The 25136-nt window shown below is 52.0% G+C and overlaps 11 protein-coding genes and 1 non-coding gene across 12 annotated transcripts; 7 read left to right on the top strand and 5 right to left on the bottom strand.

Moving 5' to 3' along the window:
• Positions 1-464: 464 nt before the first annotated feature.
• UHO2_04312 (uncharacterized protein) lies at positions 465-4328 on the top strand (the record flags this gene model as incomplete). The annotated part of the gene is made up of 1 exon (XM_041555985.1): positions 465-4328. The coding sequence occupies one exon, from the start codon at positions 465-467 to the stop codon at positions 4326-4328; it is 3864 nt and encodes a 1287-aa protein (XP_041411919.1).
• Positions 4329-4410: 82 nt separating this feature from the next.
• Positions 4411-5067, bottom strand: UHO2_04311 (uncharacterized protein; the record flags this gene model as incomplete). Its single annotated transcript, XM_041555984.1, has 4 exons — positions 4411-4471; positions 4556-4739; positions 4833-4921; positions 5018-5067. The coding sequence occupies 4 exons, from the start codon at positions 5065-5067 to the stop codon at positions 4411-4413; spliced, it is 384 nt and encodes a 127-aa protein (XP_041411918.1).
• A 468-nt stretch (positions 5068-5535) lies between these two features.
• UHO2_04310 (putative QNS1 - Glutamine-dependent NAD Synthetase) lies at positions 5536-7926 on the top strand (the record flags this gene model as incomplete). The annotated part of the gene is made up of 2 exons (XM_041555983.1): positions 5536-5549; positions 5646-7926. 2 exons carry the CDS (start codon positions 5536-5538, stop codon positions 7924-7926), a joined length of 2295 nt encoding a protein of 764 aa, XP_041411917.1.
• A 53-nt stretch (positions 7927-7979) lies between these two features.
• Positions 7980-9461, bottom strand: UHO2_04309 (uncharacterized protein; the record flags this gene model as incomplete). Its single annotated transcript, XM_041555982.1, has 1 exon — positions 7980-9461. The coding sequence occupies one exon, from the start codon at positions 9459-9461 to the stop codon at positions 7980-7982; it is 1482 nt and encodes a 493-aa protein (XP_041411916.1).
• A 760-nt stretch (positions 9462-10221) lies between these two features.
• On the top strand, positions 10222-10992 carry UHO2_04308 (uncharacterized protein; the record flags this gene model as incomplete). The annotated part of the gene is made up of 1 exon (XM_041555981.1): positions 10222-10992. One exon carries the CDS (start codon positions 10222-10224, stop codon positions 10990-10992), a length of 771 nt encoding a protein of 256 aa, XP_041411915.1.
• A 464-nt stretch (positions 10993-11456) lies between these two features.
• Positions 11457-12012, top strand: UHO2_04307 (uncharacterized protein; the record flags this gene model as incomplete). Its single annotated transcript, XM_041555980.1, has 2 exons — positions 11457-11738; positions 11830-12012. The coding sequence occupies 2 exons, from the start codon at positions 11457-11459 to the stop codon at positions 12010-12012; spliced, it is 465 nt and encodes a 154-aa protein (XP_041411914.1).
• Positions 12013-12191: 179 nt separating this feature from the next.
• UHO2_04306 (uncharacterized protein) lies at positions 12192-14087 on the bottom strand (the record flags this gene model as incomplete). Its single annotated transcript, XM_041555979.1, has 1 exon — positions 12192-14087. The coding sequence occupies one exon, from the start codon at positions 14085-14087 to the stop codon at positions 12192-12194; it is 1896 nt and encodes a 631-aa protein (XP_041411913.1).
• A 437-nt stretch (positions 14088-14524) lies between these two features.
• Positions 14525-15162, top strand: UHO2_04305 (uncharacterized protein; the record flags this gene model as incomplete). The annotated part of the gene is made up of 2 exons (XM_041555978.1): positions 14525-14572; positions 14644-15162. 2 exons carry the CDS (start codon positions 14525-14527, stop codon positions 15160-15162), a joined length of 567 nt encoding a protein of 188 aa, XP_041411912.1.
• A 681-nt stretch (positions 15163-15843) lies between these two features.
• On the top strand, positions 15844-15952 carry tRNA-Glu(CTC). Its single transcript has one exon. It is a non-coding gene; the product is annotated as a tRNA-Glu (tRNA).
• Positions 15953-17009: 1057 nt separating this feature from the next.
• UHO2_04304 (uncharacterized protein) lies at positions 17010-18213 on the bottom strand (the record flags this gene model as incomplete). Its single annotated transcript, XM_041555977.1, has 2 exons — positions 17010-17777; positions 17941-18213. The coding sequence occupies 2 exons, from the start codon at positions 18211-18213 to the stop codon at positions 17010-17012; spliced, it is 1041 nt and encodes a 346-aa protein (XP_041411911.1).
• A 486-nt stretch (positions 18214-18699) lies between these two features.
• On the bottom strand, positions 18700-22461 carry UHO2_04303 (uncharacterized protein; the record flags this gene model as incomplete). The annotated part of the gene is made up of 1 exon (XM_041555976.1): positions 18700-22461. The coding sequence occupies one exon, from the start codon at positions 22459-22461 to the stop codon at positions 18700-18702; it is 3762 nt and encodes a 1253-aa protein (XP_041411910.1).
• A 1263-nt stretch (positions 22462-23724) lies between these two features.
• Positions 23725-24816, top strand: UHO2_04302 (uncharacterized protein; the record flags this gene model as incomplete). The annotated part of the gene is made up of 1 exon (XM_041555975.1): positions 23725-24816. One exon carries the CDS (start codon positions 23725-23727, stop codon positions 24814-24816), a length of 1092 nt encoding a protein of 363 aa, XP_041411909.1.
• Between the last annotated feature and the right edge of the window lie 320 nt (positions 24817-25136).

Raw genomic sequence — 25136 nt, 5'->3', positions numbered from 1 at the left:
TTCAGTCGCTTTCTGCTCAGTCGCTTTCAGAACGGAGGACAGGCGAGGGCGAAGGTGTCTGACATGAAAGAAGACTAACACAAACATAGACTTGCATCAGAACGCCTCTTTTCCTGCTCCTTTTGCCTGATAACTCTGCCGAAATGGATGGTGGTTGTGTTTTAGCGTGCATAGACACCAAGTAGTACGTACCACAGGGGGACACAAGAGATCTAGACCCAGTCAGATGGTCCACCATCCGCTCGGTGCACCTCCATTTACCTTCCCCTCATCTGCACAGAGTGCTGCTCGTATCGCTATTCCGATACCAGCCATGGAGACAAGCTCTTGGTTGGACCTCTTTCCTTCTGCCATCACCACCTGACTAGGTACTGCTCGAATTCGCCTCCACTAGAACGACACACACACACATTAGGGCAACGGACTCCTGCTCACCACCAGCAGTGATAGAAACTATACCCATCATGGTCAAGCAGGACGAGCGACCACCGTCGCCTTCCAGTCAAGGCTGCAACGAAGACCATGACGACGATCAGCCAACAAGTGGTCTCAAGAAGAAGCGGATCCAGCAGGCTTGTCGTCCGTGTGGTATCAAGCGAGTCAAATGCGATGGCTCCAAGCCCTGCATCACCTGCATCCGCTCCGGCGAGGTCTGCGAATATGGTCAGCCCAAGAAGCGAGGACCGCCAAAGGGATCGACTCGCGGAGGAAGCAAGACTGCCAAGCGCAAGGCGGAAGCTCAAGCTCAGCTCTCTGCTGCTCGCAGAGGTGTCTACGAAGCAGCCAATAACCTTCCAATGCAATCCTCGCGCGACTATGCCGCTTCCACATCCACAGACCCCAACGGCCTCCCGCTTTCACGACCACCGCCTCCAGCTTTGCCGGACTCCGACTGGAGCCGCACCGTCGTGCCTCCAGCCGCTGCTGCAGCCTCTTCCTCTAGATACCCACAACAAGGAGCAATGAATGTCTTGCCATATCCCGCGCTACCACCCTACCAGCAACAGCAGTTTCCACACCAGCAGCCACTTTCAGCAGGCTCCGTAAGCGCTCCAGCATCATTGCCGTCCGATGTCCATGCAGAGCCATATACGACATCTGCACACCCATCACCAGAAAGCAGTTATCCTAACCAAAGCCATCGCACAGCAGGCTCAGCACATGATGGCAGTGTCGGCAGCCCCAACTACGGGCCCAATGCTTCCAGTCCAGGCTACTACTCTTATCCGTCTCGCTATGACCCAGCTTCGGGTTCACATCATGGCTCCAAGCAGCGCAGCGAGACATTCTATCGTGGAAGTAGCAGCGGTCTTGGTTTTATTCGTCCACCACCTGGATCTGCTGATCGAAGATTGCCGCCATTGGACTTTTACGGCACTCGCTCGTCCAACCGGTCCTCTTCTTCGCCAAGCAACTATGCCAGAGTTTCGATCGGCTCAGATACGTTCGAGTCTACATTGCCAGGTAGATCAAGTGCCAACAAGTCGCTGTACAAGACAGCAGCTCCATATGCTCGACCATCACCAACAACGTCCACATCGGGAGATGCAGTCAGTCAGTTGCCAGGTGCAGGCAGTGCAGTCTCGGATGCTTCGGGGCCTGACAGTCGCCATGCAGCTGCTGCTGCGACTGCATCCCGAGGCCCGAGTAGTAACCCTTGGGCGACTGCCGGTCGAACATCAGGAGCGGACGCCGTTGATCCTGGCAGACCAGCAATCGGTCGATCCACAGGGATCAGCCAGCCACACACCACCGACCACAACCAGCTCTCGGTTGAAGGAACGCTCTTGCAACTGCAACGCGACCGCGATCGTGATCGTGCCGGCAAAGCAACGACAGCTGATGTCAGTCGACCCAGAGACGAAGACGTTAATCTCGAGCCTCTCCTTTGGGTCAAGCCAGGTGATGAAAGCAGAAGTGGCGTCAACCGTTCTGGTGTCACACTGAACAAGCCAGAGATCCCACCTCTCATACAGGAGCGTCTATTCACTATTTTCTGGGGGATAGTGCAAACAATTTGGCCTGCGCTGTATAAGCCTGCGCTCTGTCTTTCCAACTTCAACGTCATCGATCCAGAGAAGCATCCGATGCTACACAATGCTGCATGTGCTTTAGCGGCAGTCGCTTGGGACTCGGGCGAGTTCGGCGTTTCGGAAGAAGACACAGAAGCAACTCAGTCCGACTGGGTCGAACGCACTGCCTCTGATCTCAGCTTTAGCTCGGCACCAGCACAGCTTGGCGATGGTACCAGCCTGCGTCGTCTCAGCGCCGCTGATCTTGGAGACATCTTCCTCGCTCGAGCCAAGTACTACCTTGTCAAGTCCAACAACGAGCCTAGTCTTGAGACGATCCAGTCGCTTCTCTTTATGGCGCTGAGAGAAGGGGGCAACGGTCGAGCGAGTCAAGCATCAGCCTATCTCTCAACGGCATGCAGAATGTGCATTGATCTTGGTCTGCACAGACAGCGAGACTTCTCTTCTGTGTTGGGATTACACTTCTCGCACGCAGAGGAACAGGCAAGACGACGCATCTTCTGGTGTTTGTATCTGCTGGATAAGACATCGTGTGCTTCGTTGGGTAGACCAGTAACGTTGCGATACTCAGAAATTGATTGCCCACTGCCCAATATCGACGAGGCGGACGAACACGAGACTTGGGCAGAGACGACCAACAACAGCTCACTCATCAAAGATAGGGCGCGAAGCATCTTGCTGAAAACACCGGTTGCGGCTATGTCTCATTTGCGCTTTGGTATCAGACTGGGTCATATCTGTGAGGAGGTCATTGCAATCTACACACAAGTTCGCCGTCCATACGATGACCAAGCGCCCGATACTCTCGGAACAGGCAAGGATGATGATCAGGACGACAAGGACGGTGCAGATGCGATCCCAGAATGGGAGACTCGTCTCGTCCGTCTCCACCGGATGCTCGAAATTTGGGAACGTGATCTTCCTTACCGACTTCGTTTCGATAACCCTTCGCACCGTCTACCCAATACGCTCTCGCAGCACCTCTGGTTCCAAGCGTGCAAAGTCATGCTTCATCGACCTTATATCCTCAAGCAATCCTCTCGCCCCGACTTGCCGCCTTCCCATCGCATCTGCACAGACGCAGTCGGCAGTATTTGCGACATCCTCACCGCCTACGACAACAACTTTGGTATGCGAAAACTCTCTTCCACCGTCACATACTGCATCTTTACCGCGTCCACGATCGAGATTGCCAACACGACCTCCACCGATGCTGCGGTTGCATTGGAAGCCAAGCGCCGTCTGCGCAAGTTCATGTCATGGCTTTCGAGGATGAGCAAATCCTGGCAGAGCGCTAGTCATCATCTTAAGATTCTCGAGCAGTTGGGACATGGAATTGATGCAGATTTGGATGGAACGGGGCTGCCAAGTCATAGAGAGCCCAGTGCAACGGGAGGTACGGTGGCTAGTAGAGCGGATAGTCCGAATACAGCGGCTGCGGTGACAGCTGCGACAAGTGCGATTGCGAAGAGTGCAGGGGTTGATGTGGGACCTTCGCAGTTGTCGTTGCCGAGGGAGACGCAGGGATCGATCGGGGAGCGATTGCAACAAGTTGGGGGTGGGGAACAGGGGGCCACTCCTGCGCGGGGCGATCTCAATAGTGCGGCTGGGTTAGCACTGCAAACACAGCAACCGCCGAGTATTGTTCCTACAGGAGCATCCGCAGCTGCAGGAACAGATGATTGTACGGGGGGCCTTTCAGTACCGGGACCTATCGGTGCACCAATGTACCTCACCCGTTCGCGCACAAGTTACCAAATCGCACCTGCACTTCAAGACGATCTTCAAGCCCAGTTTCACGCTCAAGGTCAAACCCCTGGCTTGCTCTACGGATGGCCTGCTACATCTCGTGTTCCAACTTCCAACCCTAGCTGCAATGCAGCCCCTGCATCTGTAGTTGACGCTACTACTGCTGCTCAGAACGTGGCTGGTAGAGTAGACTCCCCTGCCGTCGGCTCCACAGCTAACGACGGTGGAGCAACAGTAGCAGGGTTGATCGGCGCACCTGTCAATCCCACAGCCTATCTGAAGCTGCACGATACGTCGTATTGGGGAGCAATGCCTCTTGCGTCAGAAGATGCGCTGTCTTGGGCCAACTTCACTGGTTCTTATATTGAAGCGTTGAATGGAATGACGAATACTAATGGCGGTAGTGCGGGGACGACTGGTGCGGCGAGCAACGCCGGTGCAAATGCGAGTGCCGCTAGTGTACCTTTCACTGGTACAGCTTCAATCAACGCTGCGGGTTCGAACACAGCTTCCGCGCAGGCTGCTGCTACGTCTACCACGCGATAAGGATCACAGCTATAATTGCTGGAGAATACTAGCTGTATTTGTACCATCAACCTGCTTGATTATGTGCGAGCAAGAATGAGTATTACTCCTGCCCAGACTTGATCCGCTCCAACTCCTGCTTCCACGATTCAAATAACTCAATCCTACACCATCACAACAAAGATTCGTCAGCGTTGCCTACCCTCACGATCCCCCCATAACTTGGATATGGTGGTGATGAAACTTACCCTTGCTTCCCTTTCGTGAAACCCCCCTCTCTCGCCAGCGTGTTCTTTTCGGCTTGGAAGAGTGAGATTACTTCATCAAGACTCGACTCGAGCTTGTTAATTGCCTCCTGCAGTGCGTAGGGATTTTCGATCGCTGAAAAGATGGTTGATTTGGGTCGACGGGACTCGATCGGGTCCGGATCAGCTACACATCCCCAGCAAAGGAAAGAAGAAGCGGAAGTCAGTGGTAGGAAGGCGAGAAAAAGGGAAGCGAGGTGGGGGGATAAGGGGTGCTTACCTTGACGAGTATCACGAGGAAAAGCACCAGCTGGATTTTCTGCTGAGGCTCCTGGGCCTCGAAAACCTGTTGTTTGACCAGGGTATTTGCTGTGTTGCCGCAACGAAAGAGGGGTAAGAAGGGCTTAGTAAGGGGTAGAAAGAGAAGTGGGTCAATGGCAATTTGAGAGGGGTTGGTTGACGTACGCTTCGTTCTGGAATGCTACGTTTGGTGTTCCTTCGTCTTGGGCTGACATGATTGCTATCTTTCCCACAGTATGATGGTGTTGGTGGTGATGGTATCGAGCAAGGTAGGCAGGCTGAAGCGGTGAGATAAACAGGTTGCACTGGAGGGTTGTGCGTTGTGCTGACTCAAGGAAGCGGCTTGAGTGCGAGTCTTCAGGAAGAAAGAGTCAGGTATCTGATGCACACCAACCCTGCAGCCATGTGGAGATATCTCGGGCTGTCACTCACGCACGATGACGCCATATTCACACACAGTCGACGATGAAACACAATTTTCCTGTGTGTTAGGGCGCACCAAAATAACAAAGGTAGGAAAAATTGACGAGTCACAGCCAAAGTCCGAGAAGCGACGAAAGGGTCTGGAAGGGAAGAAGTGAGAGAAAGTGGTCAGTGCTTAGATTCCAGCTTCGCTTGCAAACACCAACTCAGCCGCACTCTTCACCACCACCAACGATCAGCTCAGTTGTATTGTCGTCAATATGGGGCTGCCTATGTAAGTTTCTCCTATTCCCTGCTAGCTGGTTTCTTTGGCAGAGCACTAAGATTCTCATCGCCTCCCTATCAATCTGCCCGACTTTTGACTTCGTAGCACCGTCTCAACCTGCTCCTTAAACCAATGGGCTCTCGACTTCAACGGCAACCGAGACCGAATTCTCTCCTCCATTCAACTCGCCAAATCTGCAGGCTCGCGGCTCCGTGTTGGACCTGAACTCGAAATCCCAGGCTACGGCTGTTTCGATCACTTCCTCGAACCGGATACCGTTCTCCACTCATGGCAGGTTCTCGCTGAGATCCTTTCCTCCGACGCAACTCACGAAATCCTCTGCGATGTCGGTATGCCCGTCCTTCATCGCTCTACACTCTACAACTGCCGATTGCTGTTGCTGGATGGAAAGATTCTGCAGATCAGGCCGAAGATGTGGCTGGCTAACGATGGAAACTACCGCGAAATGAGGTATTTTACTCCTTGGACGAGGGCTAATCACACCGACAGCTTTACATTGCCACGAATAGTGGCGGAGGTTACGGGTCAAGATGAGGTGCCCATCGGAGATGCTGTAGTGAAGACGAGGGATGCTGTACTTGGTGTAGAGCTGTGTGAGGAGCTCTTCACTCCGGACTCGCCTCACATCCGACAGGGTCTTGGCGGGGTGGAAATTTTCACCAACTCTTCTGCCTCTCATCACGAGCTGCGAAAGCTGTACAGAAGGGTGGAGCTGATCAAAGAAGCCACTCTGAAGCTTGGCGGTATTTACCTCTACGCCAATCAGCAAGGCTGCGATGGTGATAGGTTGTACTATGATGGATGCCCATTGATCGCAGTGAACGGAAACATTGTTGCTCAGGGATCACAGTTTTCGTTGGATGACGTGCAGGTGATTAGTGCAACCGTGGACTTGGACGATATCAGGGCCCATAGGAGTGCGAAGAGTCGAGGGATGCAGGCTGTCAGTGATAGTATTGGAGCAGGGTGTCCGAGAGTGAACGTGGATTTTGAGATGGGAGAGTCGGAGGAGTTTGGAAGTAAGACGCCTGGTACTGCTACTCCCACTACTTCTCAGCAGAAAGGAAAGGAAGAGAAAGGAGGGGATGCGACAAGGTTATTCAGGAGATACTTTACCCCGCTTTCCCAGCCCATCGTCGTTCAGTACCATTCACCAGAGGAGGAAATTGCGTTGGGTCCTGCGTGCTGGTTATGGGACTACTTGAGGCGGTCTAGGACGCAAGGGTACTTTGTGCCGCTGTCGGGAGGTATCGACTCGTGCGCTACTGCAACGATCGTTTTCAGCATGTGTAGACTCGTACATGCTGCCATCCAACCTCCAACTTCCTCTTCTTCCGCCGATTCAACAGGAAAGGGAACTTCAGCTCTCACAACCGACACTTGCGCTCAAGTCCTCTCCGACGTCCGACGAATCTGCAACGAAAAAGAGAACTCAACCTGGACACCCTCCACCCCTCAAGAACTCTGCAACCGAATCTTCGTGACCTGCTACATGGGAACTGAAAACTCTTCCGCCGAAACCCGCGGTCGCGCAGCGGACCTTGCTCGCGACATTGGCTCCTACCACATCGATCTCAATATGGATCTTGTCATTCGCGCGATCATCACTCTTTTCTCCACTGTCACGAACGCTACCCCTCGATTCAGAGCGCACGGAGGAACGCCTGGAGAGAATCTGGCATTGCAAAACATCCAGGCAAGATTGAGGATGTTACTCGCGTATATGTTTGCTCAGCTCACACCATGGGTTAGAGGGTCTTGGGGTGGATTGCTGGTGTTGGGATCAGCGAATGTGGATGAGAGCTTGAGGGGGTATTTGACGAAGTATGATTGTTCGAGTGCGGATATTAACCCTATAGGGGGTATTTCCAAGACGGATCTGAAGTCTTTCATTGCGTATGCTAGGGATGCGTTCGACCTTCCGATCTTGCATAGCTTCCTTACTGCCGTGCCTACTGCTGAGTTGGAACCTATGACGGAAACGTATGTTCAAGCTGACGAGGCGGATATGGGTATGACCTATGATGAGCTTAGCATCTTCGGCCGTCTTCGGAAGAATCTTAAATGCGGACCTTACTCTATGTTCAACAAACTTCTTCAGGAATGGGGACCAACGTTGGGAGCAGAGAAAGTAGCAGAAAAGGTAAAGTTGTTCTGGTTCGAATACGCTAGGAATAGGCATAAGATGACGACCCTTACTCCGTCGTATCATGCAGAAGGATATAGTCCGGACGACAACAGGTTTGATTTAAGACCGTTTTTGTATCCCAGTAGATTCCCGTTTCAGTTCAGGAAGATTGACGAGTTAGTCGCTCGACTCAGGCCTTTATCTAAGGGGGTTGAAGAGGCGAAGAAGCAGGATTAGACGAGATCTGGAGGAATACAATGCTATTTCTATGCTAGGAAGAGAGAGGGTGTCTATGCTTGTGCTCGAGACTCTTTTCGACGCCAAACAGCCTCCTGCGGGGCCTCCATTCGAAGCGTAACAAGCCAAGTGATGGCGCTGATTGCCCACATAACTACCCAACTCGCTTGTCCATCCAACAAGTTCTTACTTGTGGAAAAGGCGAATAGGCTTGTGCTGAAGCTTGGACCAATGGTCCTACTCAAGCATCCAGCCATTTGAGATACGCTGTTTAGCGTTGCCAAACTAGCTCTATTCGGCGCCGCATTGCTAACTAAGAGGTTAGAGCAGACGATGGACATATTGCTCCATCCTTTTAGCACGATTGCCAGCACTAGCATGGCCATTGGGAGTGTTTTTGCGGGGGATGTAGTAGCGAGGAAATGTGCGAGCGGGAAACACAACCATAAAAACGGTAGAGCTGAAGTAACCCTTCGATACACTGGGAGGGGCCCACCAAGACGGCGTTCGAGAGTGGGGAATAGGGCGAGTTGGACGAGAATTGTTAAAGCTCCATCGAGTGCGAGGATTGAACCGATATCGCGTGATGAGAAGGAAAGACCACCGTGAGAGATGGACGTGTAGCAGAAGAGTGGGAGTAGGGCTGCATGGCATGCATTTAGGAAGTTTAAGCAGTATTGGGTGGTGAGGATTCGACGAATGCTTTTAGAGGAGAGAAGGGTCGGGATGGAGGGTGCTGCTTCTTGCTGCACTGCTTCTGTTTGTGTTGTTGGTTTGGGTTTCTTGGGAGGGAGGGTTTCTTTGAGGAACATGAACCCGGTGATGATAGCTAAGAGGTTGAAGCAGGAGGCTATACCACAAGGTAACCACCAAGGATGATCTCCTAGCCAGCCCTCTTTTCCCATTCCATATCCGCCTAACCACCCACCCAAACCATTGCCCACGATGCTGCCTACTGCAAAGCAAAGCGGGATGAGACTGAACGCTCTCGCTTGATTCGTCTCATCAGTCACCTCCGCCAAAACGCTTTTGAGGATTGCAATGTTGCCATTCATCAACCCAGCGATGCTTCTCGCTGCGACCATCTGCGGGAACGTCTTTGCCAACCCAAATGCGTTGACAGATAGAAAGGAACCGAACAAGCCTATGAGAAGGACTGGTTTGCGTCCAATTCTATCGGATAGTCGCGCCCAGAAAAAGATGGTCAGGAACTGAACAAATGCGAAGGAAGATTCAACTATGCCTGCATAGTATCCAAGCTGTGAGTCTGGGATGGAAGAAGAGAGGTTTGAGCGGAGCATAGGTGTCACGAACGGGAATATGACGGTGAATGAGACAGGTTCAGATAAACGCATCAAGCAGAGGATGAAGAGTTGACGGAGGGGGAGAGGTGTTGCTTTTCGTTCCTCTGCTGCCGGTTGTTGTGATGGTGGTGCGTTTCGGTTTGTTATTGATGTAGCATCGTACGCAGCGGTCTGGGTTGAGGCGGAGGAGAGAAGCGGTCGCGCTTCTTCTTGTCTTCGTGTTGATGCCATCTCGTCGACTTCTTCCTGTGGGTGCGCTTCAGTGCCGAAGTATTATAAAAGCTGTGGTTGGGTGAGCATTACTTTGTCCAGCAAAGCAAGGCCCTCTTTGTCTATCGAGTATGTTCTACAAGAAGATGGTGTTGGTGGAAGAGATGGAAGACGCGATGGTGATGTCGAAGAGCAAGTAGTGTATGTTGGAGTGGGAGGAAAGTTTGAACTGAAAGCCTGGTGAAATCATTAACTGCAGCCCAGCGGCAGGTGAAACCGCGTGGTTGAACGGTACATAAGGTTGGATAGCCGAACGGTACAACGCTCAAACACATCAACCCTGTGATCTCGTCGATAGAGCAGCGGGTGGAGCAGGTGCTTACTAAGCATGGACCCACTGCAATCGAAAGCTCTTGTTTCAGACTTGCTCACTGTGTGTTTCGTACAGCCTGTCACTTCTGAGACATCAGTCGTCCAAGCGCATAGAAGGTATGCTACCGCATGAGTTGTCTACTTGGACCCGTCCCCAAACTTTCGGAAGGGACTGTACTACTCCAGATCTGCACGCTGCAGCACAAACGGCAGATGTGAGACACGGAGAGTGAGGGTTTAGTCACCGTTCAAGCTGACTCGGCCAACCTCCACACCAACACTTGTTTGTATGCAGCCAGCTTTCTTCGTTGTGTCTCTCAGACCCTGACCTTTTCATGCTACCACTCTCCCATTACTGCAAACCTATCCTCCTGTCGCAACATCTCTGCTGCGACGCCATTTGGTAAACATGGTGGTGACTAGGTCCAGAGCCTCAATTTCGGCCTCTTCCCCGTCGAAACGAAAAGCAACATCCTCACCAAAGGCAAAGTCGACAACGTCGAAAGCTTCCTCCTCGAAAGAAACCCTAGATTCGGATACAGGAGATAAGAGACCCAAGGCAACGTCCATACGCAAGCCAAGGTCAGGCACTTCCAAGCCCACTCCCGCACCCAAATTCGCATATGACCTCCCCTATAATCATCTCTGCCTCCGTACCAATCCACACCTCTACCGCACCGGCATAGGCGAACAAGGAGTCCTCATGGTCGAGCCTTACAAGTCCGAGATCTTACCTCATTGGCGATTTAAGAATCCTCCCGCTGCTCGTGAGTCGTCCTCTAAGCTGTACTCTATCTTCTGCTCTTATTTGGAAGAGGATGATTTCGTGGGAGCAGATATGACAAGAAAGTTCATTCAGATGGGCTACACACGTGCTAGGAGGTATTCTAATCATAAGGGAGGAAAGAAATACATATATGGAGAAGGAAAGGGTAAAGATGGGAGAAAGGAGATTCCAAGGTTGGAAGTGGCAGATCAGGATGCGGAGAAGGTAGAGGCTGCAAAGATCTTCAAGTGGGTGCTGAATGAGGAGTGTTGGGGCAATGAAAAGTATGTGAGATTGAGAGAGGAGCATCTAGAGTGGGCGAGGGAGAGGGAGGTGCCGAGAGAGGATGGGGAGGAGGTGAGGGAGGCTTTGTTGAAAGATCCTGCGGAGGAGAGAGTTGTGAGGAAGTGGTAGCGATGAGTGGCGTGGTCGCGACATGTTTGGGTGAAATCACATGATCTCTTTCCTTCGCTCTAACATGTCCGCCAACCTCGTTCACCGTCGTCACTCATCATCACCCACCAACGATACTCATCATCCATGTCAACACCCTTGCCCCATTACGATAGCACGCAATCCTACGTGTCACTTCATTCCACACATACACACCGACCATCGGCAGAGACATATATATCTAGCATTGCTTTGTACTTAGTCACTTTCTAATGACAACGATCGCTATCCGCTTTGCCGCTCCTCGCTTGTGTATTCTTCAACAGTTTGAAGGTATAATGTAACAATAATAAAAAATCGCGTCCATCTGTCAAGCTCTGCGAAGATGCGAAGCACGGATCAACGTCAAAACCTTATTGCCCGTCTCAACTTCTTTAACCTCCATTACCAGCCAGTTGTGCAGATTTCAGTGAGATAGATACAAGATGACAGAGACATCAGTTCCAGCAAAAACAAAGGCGGCCGAGACGAGCAGAAGTACATTTGCGCCCAAGTCAACAGAGACAGTGGCACCGAAAGACACGACGACATCTCTGAAACAGGGTGAGAGCCAGGACGAAGACAAAGGAGGAGACGGGGACCAGCTGGAGGGTGGTGAGCCGGAAGGTGATGAAGATTTACCACACGAGGGCTCGGAAGAAGCATACGAGGAGAGCAGTGACGAAGGGGAATCTGGAAACGTAGGCTTGTCGTACTTGCTACAAGATGTAAGTTTTTCCCTACCCTTCCTCCACGGTGGACTTCCGTTCTGACTTTGCAACACTCTTCGGCTGGCGATTATGTGGTTGCCTATAAAAGCACGACGACGAAGAAGAATCAGAAGACGAAGATTTCCACGAATCTCAGGAGGAAGATGACGAAGACGATGATCCCGAAATCCAAGAATCTGACGAAGAGGGCAGCACACCCGCTTCGTCAAGCGCCAAGCGCAAACGCGCGCAGCCGTCAGGCTCGAATGGGGCTAGCAAACGGGCAAAGTAGACCCTCGTTCCTCTCTCGCGTGCTTCGAGTAATCTCTATCCATCCCTCTCATCAACACATGCACTCGTGTGGTCTTCTCAATCACACTTCATATCAGGATTTGATCAAAACGTTTCTATTTCGTAAGAGTATAAAATGCATAGCTATAGACGGAGCAATCGCTGCATCAAACGTCCTTTCTAGTTACCCTTCAGAATCGTATCGGCTGCCTTCTCCGCCATTCCGTACAAAGTCGAACTCAAGTGTGCCGAAACTTGTACCGGCAAAGCACTTGCATCCACCACCCTGACATTTTGCGTACCGTACACTTTGAACCTTCCATCCACCACACCGCCCTTCTCTCGAGGCTGCATTGACGCTGTCCCGAGTTGGTGATTGTTAGCTGCGAATCCACTACCACCTGTGTTTCCGAGGACCCAATCCCTCCAGCGGCTGTAGCGACCTTTGTGGGTTCCATCAGGGATCAAGTCGAATCCGGGAGTTGTTTCACCGTTGTAGGTGAGAGGTTTGAGGTTGTCGTTCTGCAAAACTCGGCGAGAGGCTCGGAGAGAGGCTACTTGCATGTCCATATCAATGGGCAGGCCGAAGTAGTTGGGATCTACACGGGGCATGTCAAATGGGTTTTGGCTTACTGCCCGAGTGGATCCACGCGAAAAGGGAAGGAGAGGCCAGATAACAAGACCGTAAGAGTTTCTCGGGTGCCCAGTATCAAAGAACAATTCCGCCACGGGTGCTTGTTGATCAAAGATAAGGTTGACTGCAGAATTCCACTGCTCCATCAACCCGTCTTTGGACGCGACGTGACCTTGGGAGACAAGCTGATCAGCCCAAGTGTTGAGGTTTGAGTTGATGTAGCTGCGTACGTCGGTGGAGTTGGACATGATCTGTTGGATTGTTGGCATAGCAATGGTGTTGGATGGGCCGCCGCCGGAGTAATCAATGTTACCTTGCGAGCCGATGGTTGTGAGGGTTTGGTCCTGAAGGTTCTTGCCAACGCCAGGAAGGTCGAGTTTTTGATCGACGCTGATAGAGTTGAGGTCGGAGCGAGAGCCAACCCCGGAACGCTGGAGGATGGCAGGGGTGGAGAGTGCGCCTGCTGCAAGGATGACTTCTCTTTTGGCGGTGACTCGTATTTGATTTCCATCACGGGATTGTTGGACGACGACACCGGAGCTGCGGATGCCGCTGTTGGAGGAAGAGTCCCAGATGAGGTTCTTTGCTCGTGTGCCAGTAAGGATGGTGAGGTTGGGACGGTTCTCTATTGGGGAGTAGTAGGCAGTGGCTGCAGAGACACGATTGTTGTTGACGTCGATAGAGGTGGGTGTATAGGCAACGGAGTTGGCGTTTCCTGAACACTGGTCGTCTACTTGCTGCACACCAAGGGTCTCGCCGACAGCTCGGATGAAAGCAGCCTGTTGAGGACCAGTGAACATCCTCTTCCACTGCTGTGATGCTCCTCCCTGCACACTCCTCCTTCCGTTATTCCTGATAGGCGAAAACCTGATCTCCAAAGGACCATTGAATCCGTGCGTGCTAGCATCATATCTCGCCCCTGCAGCTTTCTGTCGAGCATTCGGAGCAACGAACTTCTCGCTCTGCTTCATGTATCCGAGCATTCCGTCCCAGTTCCAACCATCCGAGTACTGACCTACCAATTCACCCAGAGCATCATACTGTGCCTTGTGACCGCGGTTCCACGCCGCACCGTTGATTGAGGTGGATCCACCGAGAGTGCGGCCACCCTTGGGCTCCTTTGTTCGACCACCGATCTGGGGAGTGGTGGTGTAGCGGAAGGTGAGGCCAGTGGAGAAGGCTGCACCGTAGTTACCGACGTCGTAGATGTTAGGGTTGCTGCGGTCGTCGTTGCCCGCTTCGATGACTAGGACGGAAACAGAGGAGCTTGCTGAAAGTCGGTTAGCAACGGTCAGACCGGCAAGACCACCTCCGACGATGATGTAGTCGTAGGCGGAGTTCGAGACGAGGGATGCGTCCGTAACAACGCCGGCAGAAACGCAGGTGAGGGAGAGGAAGAGGAAGGAGGCGAGGGTAGTGAAGGATCGGGTGAGATGGACCATTGTTCCGTGCTATCTTCCGTCCGGAGGGAAGGGGGGAAAGTTTGTTGCTTGATGTCTAAGGGATGGATAGAGAGGGGATAAGGTCTATGGGGTATATCCTGTCCAGGATAGGGTTCGTTGGGTAGATGGTTGGTGACTGCTCAAGAGGGAGGCGGCCTATATACACATTCGCCCAGGATGGATGGAGTGGGGCTAGGTTCGATGCTTCTCATTGCGAATGGTACACACTCAGTCAAACAATTGTTTCAAGTCCAGCAGGAGGTGGGGACGCTGAGGAACCCCACTGCGTACAATGAAGCTGCGGTCGAGGGTTCTGATCACAACGGACTCCGCCCACCACTGTTTCGAGACTCTATTTCGCCAGCCCGCACACCTTCGACAGTCGGCCTTGAAACGTGATCGACTGACACATTGTACAACAGTTGCAAATCTCGAACATGGAGGCGGCCAAAAGACGATTTGTGATGGGGAATCCCGAAGACGATGTAAGTCCGTTTTACAAACGAAAGGAAGAGGTGGCTTTCTGAGCATCTTCGGAATTTTTCTCTGTATACAGTTGGGCAAGAGCAAACAAACAGATAACGTGGGTCGTGGCGTTACGATAGAAGCAACCACTCCATTGTGGCTTCCTACTGGCGGTGGTGGGGAGAAGAATGATGTAGCCCTGCACCAGTGCGGCGGTGTAATTAGGAATGCGGGATCAAGCATCAAAAGCTATATCCAAGCGAAGCGAGACAGTAGTAACAGGAGGGTGCGGAACTCCTTTGTGATGAACAACGAATTGATTCACCGGCTCGCTCCTCTCCGAACAGCGGCATTCGGACGAGTCTTTCGTTTAGCGATGCGAAACGTGAGTTTTAGCGGCGGAAGAAGAACATGGCATGCGAGCATGAAACGCTTGGCCTTGCCTCGTGTGCCTCTTGCAACGATCGCATTAGCTGTCACCACCAAACCTCCGCTTCGCTTACTAGCGTTTATCCTCCCACTAAAGCCCCTCTTTCTGGTGGCAACCATCCAGGAGAGGATACAGGACTGTGGTGGGACTTGGTCAGGCGGCCTCACTTCACAGCCTTAGTTGCGCGCTGTTCTGTGTCGAAGACAGCAGTCTCGGACGCGGGCAAAGAACTGTGAAACTTAGAGTTGACGGCGTTGGGGCTGAGGATACGGTAGTGGTGTTCCTGTACCTGCCTAATTTGGTCTGGCAAACAGAAAATGAAAAACTTCGCTTGGATGGTTGGTCTTCAACGATCCGACCAGACTGCGACACACAGAGACATTTGTCGCATCATCGGGCCTCGCTTTTCTCTTATCACTGGAAGATGGTCTCCAACGCCCATTGACTCTTTCCGCAATTCCGACCAACCGCCCGGAGGCTTGGCATAGCTCATACTACATCTGCAGCCAATAGAACCGTGGCTGTGGATGGCTTGGCTTCGTGGCGGCGAAAAGGCCGAGTACTCCATCCAGAGACGGTTACTATATCAGGTGCTACGAGCGCCACTGAAGAAGGGTTGATGGTTGATGGTTGATGATTGAAGACAGTCGGGGGCTCATAGCGCAGACACAAAGCAAGCAAATTCATCATTCTTGAAACTGGGGGGAACTGCGCTTGATAGAGGTCTGCCTGTAGAAGAAGCAGCTGGGCACCATCAAGATGATGCTAGTTAGTGCAAAAATGAGTTGGTGAAGGATAAAAATTTCATCAATAACTCTTTGGCACATTATATTGTCTTGCTGAGCGCAACGTTGTAACAAATCCCAGTTAGTACAATGGTTAGTATAGGGCACTCTCAGTTTGTTAGCTGTTGTTTCAACCCGAACTTGATTGTTCTGCTCAGATCAGGGTTCGATTCCCTGGCCGGGAAAACATTTTGAGCCTTTTTTTTTGACATCACTGTTCAACTTCGAGTTCAGACTCCTTCATTGTATCACCCCAGCTTTCTCCCGAGACTTCGCACGAGCACAGAGTGTTTGGCGAAATTTTTTGCCCTTTTGAGGGCCTCCACGAATGCGGAATAGCGAGGGGAACACCCTCCAACTTTTTCGAACAAGACTTATCAAGAAATGGCCGAGTTATGGTGATTTTAAAGTTTTTGAGATGGTGCCACTGGTACTAATCAGGCGTCGCGCCTGATCACTTTGGCCTTCTGACCTTTTGACAACATCACAGTCTTGGCCCCGTTCCGGCTTCATGACTTTATGCTCTCCACGCTCCACTCTATTGCGCCCAATCACTGGGTGTTTTCTTTCGCCTCTGACCTGGCCTCTGCTGCCTGGTGAGCATTGGTTATTAGCTATGTTGTTCGGCTCTCTCGCTCTTTTGACCGGGAAGTCACCTCTTTAGAGGACACATAGCCAGATGACCTCTGATCATCGGGAACGTTCGAGCCTGGCCTAGAGGCGTATTGGTCTCATCTCGTTTCATTTCGTGTACATTTACTTTCACGCGTCCCTGTTGGTTTTGCAATCGAAAAAACAAAAACAAAAACAAAAAAAAAAGGTGACATTCGGCCAGGGAACACCTCGCTGTCGCTTGAACGATACACTTGGCACCACACGTTTGCACTTAAAATCAGGTCACGCTAATTGCGAATGATGGTTTGTGTCTAGAAGTACAGCTTTTCAGCGTTGCATTTCGCAACTCTTGTTTGTGAAGTGAAGTGAACGCGGGTGCGTGAGCCATTGAAAGGAATCCGGCACGATGCGGATGCGGAGCTGGAGACGTAGGAGGTCGAGTCCGACAACAGAGAAGTCTTGATGTCTTTGTTCGCTGTGCGAAAGTCTTGGAAGTGCATGGGCGTATGTGTGAGGCGAAAGCTTCGTTGGGATGCGGAGGCGGTGGAATGGTTCCGCTGAAACACGGGACTGTATTCAAGGCAGCGAGCCGAAGGAAGCTGCTTCCGCAAACGACCGTACCGTGGTTTAGTCCCATCCGCCAGCATAAGGATTAGCCTGCTGTTGCTGAGCATGGTACCCATTCATATCACCCATCCCGCCATTCATATCCATCCCTCCTCCATTTGGCATGCCTCCTGTCCCCGTACCATATGGATCCATCATTCCATTCTCCAACCCCCCTCCAGGTTGAGGATCATCCAACATACTCAACTCTTGAACGATCTGTGCCACTCTATACTCCAACAACCCCAATCCCGTCTCGACAATTTCCGCTGGATGCATACTCCCACTTGCCTCAACATCAAAATAGAACTTATCCACCTTCTTATTGTAATCAAACGGAGCTCCCTCCTGTGGTGGTTCTTCCAACTCTGCATTCGGTCCTTCAGGCCATTCTTGTTTCGCATCGAACTCGTACCAGTATGTGGTATGGCGCAAGGCGTTGTGCGGGTCATATTCAAATCCGACTGCGGAACAGGGCGACCATTTGGCGTGTTCCTTTGCAAATCCTTTACGTGCAATACAGCGAATGTCGAGTTCTTGGCCTTTGGACATTTTGACAAGCATAATGGGTGGGATGGATCCATCGTGGCCTACGGGTCGACCAAAATCGGGGTGTTTGGGTGCGGCGGGTTCGTTCATTGCATCATCGTCATAGATTGTGGCATTTTCGATGGTGTCTGATCGTATAAGGTCGCGGGAGGTTACTTCGAGGTTACCTCGGGTTGTGCAACGGGCGCGTAATGTGAGTTCGACGGAACATCGGTCGCAGCCGTCTTCACAGGCACAGTCCTGCGAGCGTGCGTGCGAGCGTTTGGAGTGTTCGAGTGATTCGTGAGCGTGTGCAGCAGTGTGAGAGGTAGGGAGGACAGGTCAAAGCAAGAAGAAAAGAGAGTCAGATCACAGCTCGAAGCAGCGGCAAAGTCAAACCTTAGGCCGAGAACAAGAAACGTACCCTGTGATCAACCAAAGCCTTCGAACAATCCATACTCAACAATGGGACCATACCCAGTCTATGCGCCAAGAACTCATCCGGCAACACCGTTGTGTTATTCCTGATTTCCACCATATCGATCGCCACTGTTGGGATGTCTGCAATCATGATTCTCCGCAATGAGTTGGCAAAGGAAAGATCGACATTTTCGAGAATGAAGTTGGCATGGTCACGGTTGAGTTGTCGCACTGTGATCTTGGGCCGTAAGGCTGCTGCATCATATCTGCCGTTCATGATGTGTGAGAGTGAGTGTCACGACTCTTGAGTAGGACGTGCGTGCTCGGCGACGAGGTGCTGGAAAATGCTGCTGGGTCGGGACAGGATGCGTCGCGCTGGTTCTTCTTTCGTACGCTTTGGAGACAAAGATGGTCTGTCGAGCTGACTGGGCAGCAGGCTACAGGGAGGCGTGTGACTGATATGAAACGAATGTATGAGCCAGAACGAAGGTGAAGAAGGATAAATGGTCGGTGATGGTGAGTGTGTCGTCTGCAAGAAGGAGCGTCACGGCGATATTCAATCTTCTTGAATTGCGACCCTTTCGTGGAAAAAGGGCATCACGTGATTTGGCGCAGAGCAAAGTCGAACTTAACATTGAGTGAAATCTTGGCGCCATACGTTGATGCTTCTTCATCCATCATACTCGCTGCTTCACCCACATTGTCCAAGCAGACCACGGTCAGTGTTGTCAACGCGCATACATCAGAACATCTGCATTGCAATCTAAAAGCCGTGACTGGTCCAAATCTTGAAATCGTCGCCCGCAGCACCTCTACCGCCTCTTGCTGACTGCAGTCCGCGCTGCTGTTGCTGTGATTGTTGCTGCTGCTGCGTTTGCTCCTGCTGCTGGTTCTGACGACGCAAGAAAGACCCATGTGGCGGGAGTGGCGAGCTGTGCTGTTGATTCTCCGAGCTCCTCTCGTACGCTAGTACCAGCTCCTTGAGCTGCTTACGTTCCGCTTCTTCCTTCAGCTGCTTCGAGCGTGTGTTGATCGCGATAGAAGCTGTCGAGGGGACGTGAACTTCGTGAGTGACCTGCTTAGAGCCCTTCTTGGAAAGGAGAGAGAACTTCATATGCGAGCTGTTGTCCTCGACAATGGTGCTGTGGGTCTGCTCATAAGGCTTCTTGCGAAGGGGAAGGCCGATCTCGGAAAGTCCGCCTGAGCCGGAAGCGTGAGAGTGAACGTGGATATGGCCGTGATTGTAGCCGGTGTTGGTGGAGGACAGTCCACCTCGTGAGAAGAGATGCATGCTTCGCGGGTTGCTTGTAGCGGCGTTGCTGACTTGAGCCGGGGCAGCTGAAGAACCTGAAGAGCTAGACTCAGCCATCATTCTTGCGAGCTCGCGGTCGAATTCGTCGTCCGCTTCCTTGCGGAGAGCGAGTTCCTCGTCCATGCGGTGACGGCTCACTTCATCTTCCTCGTCCGAGTCGGCGTCAGAGACGTCAGAGTCTCCTGCATCCGAACGTAACGCATCCGAGTCCTCAGAAGAACCCGATGGGGAAGATTCCTCCTCGTCGGATTGCGCTGAGCCCGATGAGGAAGTGTAAGAACCAGACGAGTCGTCACTATCCGAAGTGTCGTCACCTTCGACAGCATTCCTTCCCTTGGCTCTGCGTCTCTTCTCCCCACTCTCACCGCTCTGTCCGTTTGCTCTCGGACCCTCGTCCGAGCTTCTCGCGTCACTTTCCTCCTCTTCCTCGTCCGCCGCTCCCACCTGAGCAGTCTTCTGCCTGTTCACAGCCATCATCTCCTCCCATGCCGCAGCTGCATCTCCAAATACCCTCTTGAATTTCAACTCCGGCCTCAGCGTCTCCAGTGTCTCTATCAACATAAAGTCGACGTCCATAGGCAACGGCTGTTCTTTACACAGCACATACACGTTCAGAAACACCAAAAAGTCATCCAGCTTCCTCCGCAACGACCCTCTGTCAAAGCAGACACCACACGTGTCTAGCAATGTACAGACGAGTCTGATCCTGAAGTAATCATCTGGCGCGTCAAGTGGTGCCACTTGCCCTGGCCACGGCCTGCCGTTGGGATGACCGAAAGTGACAAGCGACCAGAGCTGCTCGAACAACATCCCGCTGTTGATGAGACGGTAGTTGTAGAGCTCGCCAAGGTAGCAGATGGTGGCAACGCGTCGCTGGTTGTGCTTGAAGATGTTTTCTTCCATACCGATGCGGACGTTCTCGAGGATCTGATCGATGACTTCGACTGCGAAGGAAGGGTGGAATCTGTCGAGCTCGTAAAGAAGGATAGCGAGCAGGTGAATGTTGGAGTATCGAATTCTCCATGCTCGAGTGAATGCATCCTTGAGCCATCCGTACACCTCGGGATTGTCCCAGTTAAGTTTCCGGAGCTGCATAACAACGTGATCGACCATCTTCTTTGTGAGAACATGGTAGATGAGATGACGGATGTAAAGCTCCATCGGGGATCGGACTTTCTGCTCGGCTGCTTTGCGCTTGGGTGGATTGCATTGGTAGTAGGCATTATTGAGAAGGAGCAGCTGGCGAGAGTCTAGATTGGCAGCTGCACGCTTTCGCCTCAGCATTTCGAGCATGCTACGCATATTTGCTGATGTTGCTTCCGTGCGCAAAAGGTATCGTCCACAGCCCTCGAGCAATGAAGCGAGCACATCGATGTTAGGCCCAGTGAAATCCTCGAGACATGTCTTGAGACAGTGGAAGATAGCATGTGTTGGTGTCACTTTGAACTTGGTGAGCTCTGAGATGAAGCGTGCGTTCTTTGCTCGGGTCTCGGTGAGGTCGACGTTCTTCTTGCGTTGCAGGTAGCGGAACTCGTCTTCGAGTAAAGATGTGAGACCAGAGCCAACGTCTGGCATGTAGCGATTGAGCGTTGCAGCGAGACGAGCGTAGTATGGCGCTAAATCGATGCGGTTCCGTGGAAGGGAAGCGAGATGCTTGATCAACTTTCTGCGAGCGGGCTTGGTGGCGATGAAAGCAAAGTCCACCGCAGCGCTATCGATCATACTGCGGTTGGTCATGTCCAGCAACTTGGCCATGAGTGTAGCAAGCTGTGCAGCAGGTCCAGCATTCATTACTTCGTCAGTCTGATCAGCGTTGAGTTGAGGCGTGTTCAGTCCTGACGATGTGCTGACTGGGTCTGTTTCGCTGCGGCTGGCTCCATCCTCTGCCCAATCTGCTCTGCCACCGATGCTGGAAGCGTTGGTGCTGATGCCTGTAGTCTGTGCCAGGATCGCAGGAGGGATAATGTCGCCCAGATCCAAGATTTCTTCGTAGAACTTTTGCGAGTCTTGGTCCTCCCATGGACTCTGATCCGTCGCAAATTCTTCATCTGCCCGCTCGAAGGCTGATTTTGAATCCAAGTTGACGCCCAGGCCGACGGCGTTGCTCGCCGAAGCTGAAGACTCGAGTTCAGGCATCGGCACGTGGAGTAGGTCCGACAGGATCCGACCCCAGTCCCGAACGCGCTCGAAGCTCTTCGTCATGCGTTCGTAGTTCTGCTGACGGTCCTCAAATATCTCTCCAGAACGAATGTAGGCTTCGTGGTTCTTGCGATCCTGGTCCTGCAACCTCTGGTGTTCCTTGACGATGCGTCGAGCAAGAGTCTGGAAGTAGCTCTCGATAAGTTTGCGAAACTTGGCCTGCATATCTGACGAAACGAGAGGGGCAGTTGCTGGATCGGCTGCTTCGACGGCGCTCATGTCGACAACTTCGCCTAGAGTGAGTGAGTTGGCCTGCTTAGAAAGTTGCGTATCAGCATCGCTAGCTGCAGGTGGAGCTAGGATGGACTGACCGAGACCTTTGAGGATGGAGATGAGTAGCGGAACGTTGCTGTGCTCTTTGTCGGTAGCTAAGAGGTTCTTGAGAAGGGTGTAAAGCCAGGCTGCTCCCTTGTTGTCGTTCGAGGTACCTATCGCTTCAACGAGCGCGAGCTCTGCCGTCACACGAAGCAGCGGCTTTTGACGAGCTACTCGAGCAGCCTCGTCTCTCTCCTTTTGCTCTGCTGTTGCATTCTGGTAGACAGTCTTGCTTGCAGGAGCTAGTGCCTGCTCAAGCGCAATAGTGAGGGGCAAGCTGAAAGCCTCACCACCAAAGCGAACATGAAATGCGGAGACGATCTCTGCCGCGGCAAAGCAGTCCTTCGCTGTGGCACACCTCGACAAGCCCTCAGGTACCGCCTGTGTGAGCTCTTGCAAATATTTCTCTAGGTTGAGCTGAGGCAGGTCTTTGAGAAGCTGGTCGCGAGCATCTTGACCAATGCTCTGCTTGACCCGCTTGACGAACGCTGTGTTCTTCTTGAGGTTCGAATCGAGGGTCTTTGGTGTTGCTGGTGGACCGGAAGTCCAGGCTTGTAGGTTGGCAGCGCGTAGTTGGCATCGCTTCTTCTCTCTTTCTTTGTAGAGAGCGTTGGCCTGCGAGTCGTCCTTGGCCGGTGCTGCTGATGTGGATGCTGTAGCTGAGCTGGAGCCGGCCAGCTTCGCAGCGGCAGCGGCCATGAGTGTTCGATGAGCCGCGTAGAAGAGACACTATGGTAGCAGCATGTGCGAGTACGTCGTGCCGTTGAGAGCTCTTCTCGAGGCTGAAAAGACGTCTTGCCCGCAAGTGAGGAGACAGCCTCGCAGATGGTGTCTTGAGAGCTGGCCAGAGTCAACCCAGCATTAAATAAAGTGATGTGGTGGAGCGGCATGTCAGAAGTCTAATCTTCCTGCATGTTGCGCCGTGTTCATCTTGAACTTGGATCCGAAACCCGAATCTTTGCGTTCAGGGTCCAACACAACTAATTTGAGGTTTGTAGTTTTTTTTCTCGATCTCACACTCCTTGCTGGTCGGCCAAAATACGAAGCGTCGAAGACCCTTTTTTGTTGAAAGTAGACAATCCAACATGGTGATGTAAGCAGACATAAGGCGATATGAGAGAGATCGGGCGAAGCAGCAATGATCGGAGATTAGACAGAGACGATCACGCCAGGGATCGGATGCAACCTCACTCCTTGTCAGGCATCGTCATTAAGTAGATAGCGCCCACACTCGGTATCAGCCTCAGAGATGTATATATATTTAGCTCGAGAACACTAGGTTCTCGCCATGTTCACTTAGTCAATTGAGTATACATGTTTCTGTCTAAACCAGCAGTGACATCGTACTTAGACTCTCCCCGATCGCCAGTTATCGGGACTCAAGCGTCTTCACTTTTCAACATTTTCCGGTCTCTAGATTCCGGCCATGTGGATTTAGCGCTGTTGAAGCATGACGGCATCGTAACCCTAACACAAAAAGCTATATAAAAAAATAATAAATAACCCAATAAAAAAAAAAAAAAAATCAAAACTCGGCCAAAGCGTTAGCCGGCTCAAACGCGACCCGAACAGGAAGAAAGATGGCACTCGAGCACAGTCTCTAACCGGTAGAACTGACCGGAAGAAGTAAACCTGATGTTCGAGCCAGTTGTGCCATCTCCCTTCCACCTCCTTGGAAACTTTCCAACAAGAAGATCATGTGTACGGTATCTCCGAGAGTGGGGTCGTGGTCTGTACTGTATGCGTGTGAAGTGTCTGCCATGTTCCGTGGAGTTTGTTTGAACGGCCTCAAACGTAGGCAAGAGCAAAGCCGGACTCGGCTTCCTGGTCTCAACCATACAAATGTCGGCTCCTTGGCTTCGTCAAGAACGGTTTGTTTCCCTCCAACTCCGAAGCATCCTGGGATTTCTCCACCTTCTTCTCTCACATCCATCACACATCCTTGCCCCACTTTCGCCCAACATGTCGTTCAACGTTCCGTCCCAGCAGACCCAGATCGTCTTGCGCGAGCGTCCTACCGCCGCCATTAATGACACTCTTGGAGCCTCCGACTCTACCTACGAGAAGCGCACCGTCCCCGTTCCTAAGGAATCCGAGCTTCAAGATGGTGAAGTTCTCATCAAGGTCGAGTATGTCTCTCTCGACCCTGCCATGCGTGGCTGGTTGCGTGATGCACGATCTTACCTTCCCCCCGTCCAGATTGGTGAGGTGATGCGTGCTGGTGGTGTTGGTGTTGTCGTCGCTTCCAAGTTCTCTGGTCTTCAGAAGGGTGACCAGGTTAGCGGTACTCTCGGTTGGCAACAGTACGCCCGTGTTCCCGGAAAGACTGTCGAGAAGCGCACCATTCGTGAAGGCGGTTCTCTCCTCGACTACCTTGGACCTCTTGGTTCCTCGGGCCAGACCGCCTACTGGGGGATTTTCGACGTTGCCGCTATTAAGCAAGGCGATGTTGTCGTCGTTACCGGTGCTGCTGGCTCTGTCGGCTCCATTGCTGTCCAGCTCGCCAAACTCAAGGGATGCAAGGTCATCGCTGTCGCCGGTGCTGACGACAAATGCCAGTGGCTCAAAGAATCCCTTGGTGCTGACGAGGCACTCAACTACAAAGCTCCCGACTTCAAGAAGACCTACCGTGAGATCGTTCAGAAGAAGTACGGCTACATCGATGCCATCTTCGAGAATGTCGGTGGTGAGATCCTCGACATGTCCTTGCTCTGCATGAAGCCTCACGCTCGTATTGCGCTTTGCGGTGCCATCTCGGACTACAACAACCCTAAACCTGACGGTTTGAAGAACTACCAGACCATCATTGCCATGAGGATTAAGTTGCAGGGCTTCATCGTCTTCGACTATGCCAAGAGGTACGGCGAGGCTGAGGACGACATGACCAAGTGGATGAAGGAGGGCAAGTTGGCAAGGAAGTTCCACGTGGTTGGCGAGGAGTTGGACGGAAAGGCAAGGGAGGAAGGCAAGAGCTTGGAGCAGTGCCCTAAGGCGTTGAATGATCTGTTTGCTGGTAAGAATGTTGGTAAGATGGTGGTCAAGGTCGGCGCCTAAGCCTATGACAAGGTTAGAAAAGAATTGTAACAGTAGCTTTTCGGTTGATCGCAATCGCATCGGATACGCATCTTCACGCATTGACTTGATTGAGATCAGATGTGCGTAGATGATGCACATACGTTAGGTACGAAGGTGGCTGGCATGCTTCGTGAAATTGAGCGCAGAAAGTGTGAGTGAGAATACAAAAGGCCACCTCAAGTGTGAAGAGGGGCAGATGTCGAAGCGAAACAGTACAAATGCTTGTCAAAGTTATTCGTCGAAAATAATAATAAAGGATCGTAAAATGTCGTGAGAAAAGAGGGCCAAAAAATTCATGA

The sequence above is a fragment of the Ustilago hordei genome (genome assembly GCF_900519145.1).
Source record: "Ustilago hordei strain Uho2 genome assembly, contig: UHO2_contig_08, whole genome shotgun sequence".
Taxonomy (NCBI): Eukaryota; Fungi; Basidiomycota; class Ustilaginomycetes; order Ustilaginales; family Ustilaginaceae; genus Ustilago; species Ustilago hordei.
The sequence above is the reverse complement of the archived record's forward strand: the minus strand, read 5'-3'. Positions and strand labels throughout refer to the sequence as shown.